Raw genomic sequence first — 8,625 nt, forward strand, 5'->3', positions numbered from 1 at the left:
TGTTCTATATCAATGCCCAGGTGCCCAGACCGCTCAGGGAAGTGGCAGAGTCACCATTCCTGGAGGCACTTGAGAAAAGCATGCAAATGTAGCACAAATGAGGACATGGATTAGTGGTGGACTTGGCAGTGTTGGGTTAATGGCTGGACTTGATCTAAAAGGTCTTTCCCACTCTAATCAATTCTATGACTTAAGCCTTCACATTCTGTGTTTGAAATTATCATTTGTGAAATGCAAGAGAGAACACTGTCATGAACTCCAACAGCTGACGTTCTCTGAAGTTTCTCTCAAATCTCACAGAAACATGAGGTAATTCTGAAACACAGGATTTCCATCCCCAGGACTGTCCCTGGGACTGGCCCACGCCACCCGCTCCCCTGGGGCTGCAGCAGCCCAGGGACGCCGGCAGCCTGCAGCCACACCCCATTCAAAACACACCGGGGCAAATAAAGTTCAAGGTAACCTTATGGACCAGGGTCATATTACTTTCCAACACCTGCCCAGGTCCATATAAGCACACAATGCCTCCCTGTGTGGCAGAAAGGCCCTGCCCAGCTGCTGACGCACAGCTCCAGACATGCTGTTTCCTGCCGCAGGGAACTCTGCCTCCATGGCCACCAAGATCCCAGCTGAGAAATCTGGGAAATGTCAGTGTGAGACGCACCATTCTAAAAGCATCCTGTACCAGATCCTTAACAAAGAGCATGGAAGCGAGACAAAGTGGCACCAGCAGCACCGCAGTCCCCACTGCTCCGCAAGAAGCAAAGGCTGCCCTTGTTTGGACAGGAGAAGAGTTGTCCTGAGAACACCAGAAGCCACATGCAGAAGAGCTTCTGAAGTCCTGTTGAAAACTTCAACTTTTATTAGAAACCTACCTTCTTTTTATCACATGCCTTGGGAGGATCAGTTTGTCCTCATACAACAGAACTGGGCCCCTCTTTTTGTCCTGGGCATGGCACAAGAAGGAGTGGATTTTGACCTGAGAGAGATTCCAGCCACCAGTTTATTGAAAAAAATCCTCCTCAATCAGTCTTCAACAGCTGTGAATGAACTGGGCAGCACAACAGCAGGAGCATCTTTCACAGAAGTTCAGAAGATGAAGAATTTATTGTGGAAATTCTGGGACCTGGACATAAGTGCAAAAGAATATGCCTATCTTAAAGGAATTATTCTTTTTAATTCTGGTAAGTCCTCCCAGAAATTACACAAATGATTATGTGCCTAGAAAGAGATTTGACATTTTTTATTTACGAATAGAAATGTTTTGTTTTAACTATATTCTATGAATATAGTTAAATGTTCTCAAAAACCCGTATTCCATGATTTAACATTTTTCTGCCTGATGTGGTTTATTTTGGTTCCTTGGATATGTGCAGTACATCACCCACTGTAAGCCAAAACAACCTCTATCTGACAAATTTTAAGTCATAAAGAATTGTGTAACTTCAAACTGACTTCCAGTTCAAAGGTTATACAGCAGCCTCACCCTCATGTCACAGCAAGGGAGAGAGGGTGCATGGGCACATGATATGAGCTTTAGAAGTATTTTTACAAAGGCTTCTTCAGTAACAAGAACACTGGAGAAAATAACCATCTGATTTTCATCAGTGAGGCAAAAGGATGCTGTGTTGAGATCACACAGCTTTTATGTATATTTATTTAATTTAGTGTCTCTACTTTCAAAGCCTGGGACAGCAAACTAAGACTTCTGATTGCATCCTCTCACTTCTGATGCCAAGTTCAGTCTCCTTAGGAAGGAAGGTTGCCTCAGTCAGCACCATGGAGTGCATGAGTAACTAAAAGCTGAGCTCTAAGCCCACTAAATAAATGGAAAGACTTATTGACTCCAGCCTGCTCTGGCTCAGATGCCCAGCTCCTTCCACAGCAATCGCTGCTGCTGGCTGCACTGTCAGCAGTGCGCTGTACTTGGGACTGCACCAAAAGGATACTTGAATGCTTCAGTTATTCCATTCTATTTCTTGTGGTGGATGGTTTATAGGCTGCTCAAAGGCTGTGTGACTTTATATTTGTTTCCAATGGGATTCAAATTTTGATTCTTGAGGTGTAATGTCATCCAGATGCTTGGTATTGCCTTGAGTGTCTATGCCACAGCATCAAACCAGAAGAGTTCATTTCAGTGCAAGCTTTTTTCACAATAAAATCAGGCTAAAAGAAACCACTGTTTATATCCAGGGGGATGATAACAGGAGAAAGACCTCATCTGCAGCAGCTTACACAGTTTAACTAGCTGGCATTTTTATTGTCTCTGTGGGTAAAATGCAATATTCACTTAAGGAGAAACAGCAGTAGCAGGGTTATGTTCTGGATTTGTGCCTCCTAAAGGCCTGCTGCTTCCCCAGGGTGCAGTATGAGAGAACCAGCAGCCCTCAATGCTGTCTGCAGACACATTCCACAGTTTCAGGAATGGCACTCAGCTCTTAGCTGGGATGACCCTATTCCCTGGAATATTTCTCCAAGAGCTGCAGAAGGCATCCTGGAGAACATCAGTTAAGCTTAGATTCAGTTAAGGCTCTATAAGAAACAGAGTCACCATCCAGGTCTGGGCTGAAACAGATACTCAGGGCTCATACACAGCCCAAACCACCCTTTGCTGCAAACAAATCTGTACAGCTGTTGCTTCACAACTACTACTTTTAATAGTTTTTGAACACTTTCCATCAAACTCAGAAAATGTTTTCTACATATTTGCAAAACATTTTCAGACTTTTCAAGTTTTGGCTTGATGTTTGGCAAAATGCTACTATTTTTGCAGGCCTCAGTTCTAAAAGGCTTTCAGGAAGTCACCAGCAGTGACAATGGTAAACTAACTCTCTTTTGGATTATGGAATACCTCATTACTACCTTTAATGCTTTACTTCTGTTGGGACCACCAAAACTGACTGAAGCAATGGGGAAGGGCCAGGACCAGAGCAGTCCAGAGCTGGGTGATGAGCTGGAGTTCCACAGGACATCCGGGCATGCAGCTGTAGCAGCCATCACTTGGATAAGAAGCATGACAACTATGCAAAGCTTTTTTCTTGTACCCTGAGTGATCTCTTGTGGCACAGACATTGTGCTTACCATGATTAGAAAAATCCCTTTGGCAAGAGGGTGGCAGGCAGCACGACGGAGTGTAGGTTCTCCTACAAGAAGCATAGAATGCTTTGGGTTGGAAGGGACCCTAAAGATCATCTAATCCAGCCCCCCTGCCATTGGGAGAGAAGCCTTCCACTAGACCAGGTTCCTCCAAGGCCCATCCAGCCTGGCCTTCTGGCCAGCTTCTGGGGATATGGCATTCACAACATCTCTGGGCAAGCTGCTCCAAAACCTCACCACTCTGACAGTAAGGGATTTCTGCCTACACATCTGACCTAAGCCTAGCTGCCTTCTTTCAGTTCAAGGCCATTTCCACTTCTCCTCTCATTACAGGCCCCTGTGAAAAGTCCCTGTCCAGCGTTCTTGTAAAGCCCCTTTAGGTACTGGGAGGCTGCTCTAAGGTCTTTCCAAAGCCTTTTCTTCTCCAGGCTGAACAACCCAAACTCTGTCAGCCTGCGTTCATAGGAGAGGTGCTCCAGCCCTGTGATCATCTTCAGGGCCCACCTCTGGAGTCATTCCAGCACATCCATGTCCTTCCTATGCTGAGGGCCCCAGAGCTGGGAATAACAAGAGAATCTGTGCAGCACCTCTGTGTGGGAGGCTCTGGCTGGGTTACTGACTGACCACATCTGGGACAGCAAGAACCTGCAAAGAAGAAATTGTGCAGCAGCCCCTGAGGGGAAACCAGCACCTTGCATCAACAGAATCCAGACTCTCCAGAACATACTGGCATCCCCACTCTTCCCAGGGGAGCTCTGGAGCTGTCTCAGTATTTGTGGGTGAAGGGTCCAGCTGCAAGGCCTTCTCTACTTGGACCCAGGCAATAGGTCAAAGGAAGGAGCAGGTAGGACTGTTCTGCCACACAGGAACAGCACAGAGTGAGATGAAAACATTTTTGTGGTTTTGACAGTTGTCTGAAGAGCAATTGGGACTGCACAGTGAAGAGCTGGGAACAGTGAAAACCAGTGCTGTTATTATATCAGTGCCATACATATACATATTTATGTACACATATATATTCAAAAATTCCATCAAGGCTGTGACAGGGCTTCTGTTAAAAAAAAAAAAAAAAAAAAGGATGCTCTTAAGAGGTTTACAGTTCAGCTGGAAACATGTGTTTGACTGCATATTAGTACAACATATCTCAGAACAAGAAGTGTCTCATAATATGTAAATTAAAACCAGTATTTGGTTACATAGAAAAGAAGACCAAATGGGGAAATTAAGTATATTTGAAGAGATATAAACAATTGCAACTTCATCCTGAATCCACAAAATCCTGACAATTTCCTTTCCATGAAAAATCTAACATTTGGAATCATCCTCATAGCTTGCAGCTGCTGGTAATCCTGGGGGAGATGATGACTTTTGCAAACACTTAATTTCTGGCTAGCCTGGTTGCAGGTTTGGCTGAGGCTTCTTCTTCTCTGGCAGTGATGTCTAGGAAGAAGAGAGTGCTGAAGGCTGACAACAGTCAGCCTGTTATAGACTGAAGGAAACTCAGCCAGGTCGGTTTTGCCCTGGTACAGAGCACTAGGCAAGAATGCTGAACTTCCCACACTGAAATGAATGATCCTGTGTGAAACACACCTGGTATGAGCTATTCAGATTCTATTCCAGGGAGGTACGGGGTCAGTCACTGTAAAAGTTGCCAAATTGTGTGTTCTGCCTTCTGCCCAGACTGCAACAATTCTAGGAGAGAAAAGATATCCTTAGAGACTGAGGACAGGTTGCTGAGAGCTACATGACAAGGCAATCCCTCCAGAGGGAAAGGATGAACGCAGGGTGTCCTTAGCACTGAGCTGTGGCACCCACAAACACCCTCAGTGAGCCAGCAGGTCACATGCTATGGGAGGCATGTGATTGAGGCTCAAGACCATGACTGCATAGGGCAAAGGCCTCTCCTTCAGGCACTCCTCTTGCTGAGGCACTCCTGGTGCTCTGTTTAGACTGTAAATGGAAATGCTTAGATAGCATGGTAAACCACAGTGCCCCAGCTTAGTCTAGTAATCAGAGGCAACAATAGGATGGAGATGGGGCTGGGGTGTACTGGAAACCTACATCTTCAGGCTGTGAGCCTGCTTGCTGCTCCAAACCATCATCTCCATCTCCTGGTGTTACCTAGGTAGGGTGGATTAGAGCTGGAATATTTTAACCTGCCCAGACTACCATCATTTGGTGGGTAGACACGACTACAAAACTTCTTCTCCATCTGTACTGAGTCAAAATTACCTGCTGTTACCATTTCAAAGCTGGATTTTAAGGTAATGGGCTAGGTTCCAATGTGATTACAACGCTGCCCAATGCTCATTCAAATTATTGAGCTACACATAGCTTCTTTTTCCAAAAAGTATGTTTAGGAAGTGTTAATTTTTTTCTATGGAGAAAGTACTGTTATAAGCCAGAAATCCAGAAACCCATCATTACAAAAGGCACAGAATAGAAATGTTTACTCAGGATTTGTTATTTTACTTTTTGTTTTGACAGAATGTCGTGCCCTGAAATGTCTCCCTTATGTACAATTACTGCAGCAGGAAGCTCAGAAAGCCCTGATGGAGTTTATCTCAACAATGTTCCATGGAAGCCTCAGCAGGTTTTCTTCGATTCTTCAGCTAATTGCGTCTCTTCGAGATATTGATGCAGGTGCTATTGAAGAGCTCTTCCTCAGGCCCATCCTAGGAGAGGCCACTTTAAATGTACTACTTCTAGAAACCCTATATATCAAGCCAGACTGGCTTTGAAAACGAATTACATCTGAGCAATAAAATATTTCATTTTGAAGACACAAGAGAATATTATGAGCTAATTAAATGCATTTCAGGCAAATAATTAATGCATATTTGTAAGCCATATATATTTCAACAATGGAGTAATTTTGTAATTTTGAAAATGAAGCATTTCATGACACTGTGTGCTTTAAAAAAACCTTAGTCTAAGTATTTAAAGATTGTCTAGGAGCACCAGCATACTTTCCAGTTGTGCTAGGTTCAACTGTATTATTTCTAGTGAGCATTTTTCCAGCTGTTAATGCTTTTGGCTTTAAGCAACAGGGGCAATGGTAAATTTTATTCAGTTGAAGATAGATACATAAAACGCTGGTCAATGGTAAAATCAGTATAAATCCTTTCTTTTCCTTGTCAGTCCCTGACCCCAGTCCTTTTTGTGTTCCACTGAGAAATCTAGTCCTTGGCTGTAATTGCTGGATGGGGCTCCCCCTTACTAACTGCTTTCTTATAGGTTCTTTCCTAAGTCTTGCAACAAACTTTGGGCATTAAATCCCTCTCCCATTATTTACAAAGTCCTTCCCTAACTGAGGAACCAAACAACATGAATCAAAAATTTGTTGACTGGACAAAAGCCGTTGTTCAGGATTGTTTCCAGAATGGGAATAACAGAGGCTGAAAGTTACTGTGTCATGCCATAAGCAGCAGAACTAATGTAGCCCAGTTTCCTACACATTTAAGACCTTTTCCCTTTAGCCCTGCCTGCACCCTTCTATAATTACCCTCGCTTCCTTCCAAATAAATGTCAGATATTCCTTGGACAGCAGAAATACTAAAATATGGTTTCCTACAGATGTGTACAATCTGTTCCTCCATCTCTCACTGCAAGAGTTCCATGTTTCCACCTCCAAATGCACTATGGCATGCCCCAAAAATGTCTCTGTCTCCTACCCATCTGGTTGGAGAAGAGGCAGCACGTGTTGGGGTGGGTGCCAAAAGATGTGTGTGCTGACTGCCCATCTGTCAGGATGAAAAAAACATTGAGCTTATACTTCAGCTGCAACAGGGGAAGCTATTTGTGTCCATTTCCTGCCCCACTCCTTTCGCAATGGTTTCCATGAAACTTAAGGGAATTAATTCCTGAGTTTTTTCAGTAGCGGATCCAGCCTAGTTTTGCTTGGCAAGAGGGCTCCTACTCACCAAATAGGGGCTGACAGACACGTAGACAGACAGCACAACAAAGAGTATGACAGCTTAGAATTCCTTAGAATGTCAAGCTAAAGTCAAAGGAAAGAGAACTTGTAAATATATATGTAAAAATGCACATCAACAGAGATGGATGTTGAAAGGACTTCTAGAAGTCAAACAACTACAGAAAAAAGAAGTTTAAACAATAACAAGAGTTTAGTACCTCTCAGTTTTGACAAAAGAACACACATTTTGCTCCCACTTGGTTAATCAAGGAGTAAATTGCAAAAATGAAGGGGAAGAAGCAAACCCCAACCAAGACAAACCAATTAAGCCTCCAGGTAGTAGTGATCACAGAAGTAACTTTGTCTACAGTAAACACAACTCACCTTCCTATGTCCCTGAGTTAACTAAACCTTTCAGAACTGTGGATTTTTGGACTGATATTTTCCATGGAAAGCCCTCAGAGTAGAAGTTTTCAGTAGCTTTTCTTTCATTAAAATGGTTCAATAGCACTGCCACAGATCTGCTGCAGTGCGGGGTGACAGGACATTCCATGGTGAGTTGTTTGTAATGCTGAATGAAAACATTAGTTCCAGACATTTGCTTTTTGTCTGTTCTTCTCAAGATTTAAGCAAGCAGAATACATCCAAAAGTGGCATTTGTGCATTTGGGATCTACAACATCATTTGGTAGAAGACATATGAGCTCAAACACCTCCCAAGTCCTATAAGCTTCTACCTCTACTACAGATGCTCTACTTGCACCCAGACCGTGCAGCACAGGCTGGGCTGGAAGAAGCAGGGCTCAGCTGGCCTTGCACATGCAGCAGCTTCTGCAATGGAAAAGGGAAGAAGGGCTATGCTCTCATCTCAGTGCTTCTACTGCTGTTAGAGAGGGGAATAACCTCAGCTCAGTGGGAAGAGTGAGGAATTTTAGAAAGAGGTAAAATGTACAGAAAATATGCATAATGAAAAAGTCATGGGGGCTTACAGAAAGGAGCAAAAAGGCCAAACAAAAAAAAAAAAAAGGGGGAGGGGGAAGAGAGGGACAGAAGCAGCTTATTAATAGAGCCCATTTCTATGTAGAATCCAGTTTACCTTCATAAGTCAAAGGCCTGCTTAATGACTCACCAACAACCTGAACCCAGGACATGGTTCATGGTTCATGGTTCTGTAGGCTGAATTTCAGGCTAATGAGAGCACACCAGGCAGTCTCTGCTCACAACTTTATTATCAAAATCTGTTCAAGGTCTTTGACTTCATCTACATATACAACAGCTTCAATCAGATCTCCTTGAGTTGGAGGGCATGATGCCAACAAGTCCCATGGCTTGGCTTGCCTGGAAGACAATTCTGTACTTGCTGATGATTCTTTTAGCCTGGTGTGAGTCTATGTAGCCATGTCTGAAAAGAGGGCCTAGTGCTCCACGGGGAAGATTGTGGTCAAGGTCTTGGATTTTCAAGATGACTTTGCCTTCTACCATGTGGGCAAATACCAGACTTCAAATGGAACTCCCACAAGATCTGATACTCATGGATCTCACCTCACTGTGCTCGAACACAAGATTCTTCAGAAGATCAACACATCTGATCTTGGCATCCTGTTCAAAGGGGCT

The 8,625-nt window shown here is 43.7% G+C and overlaps 1 protein-coding gene across 1 annotated transcript; it reads left to right on the forward strand.

The window, feature by feature from the left end:
* Nucleotides 1-577: 577 nt before the first annotated feature.
* Nucleotides 578-5,837, forward strand: LOC311152204 (nuclear receptor subfamily 0 group B member 2-like; the record flags this gene model as incomplete). The annotated part of the gene is made up of 2 exons (XM_084203063.1): nt 578-1,184; nt 5,584-5,837. 2 exons carry the CDS (start codon nt 578-580, stop codon nt 5,835-5,837), a joined length of 861 nt encoding a protein of 286 aa, XP_084059189.1.
* Between the last annotated feature and the right edge of the window lie 2,788 nt (nt 5,838-8,625).

Source organism: Fringilla coelebs, assembly GCF_963513975.1.
Source record: "Fringilla coelebs genome assembly, chromosome: 3".
Classification (NCBI taxonomy): domain Eukaryota; kingdom Metazoa; phylum Chordata; class Aves; order Passeriformes; family Fringillidae; genus Fringilla; species Fringilla coelebs.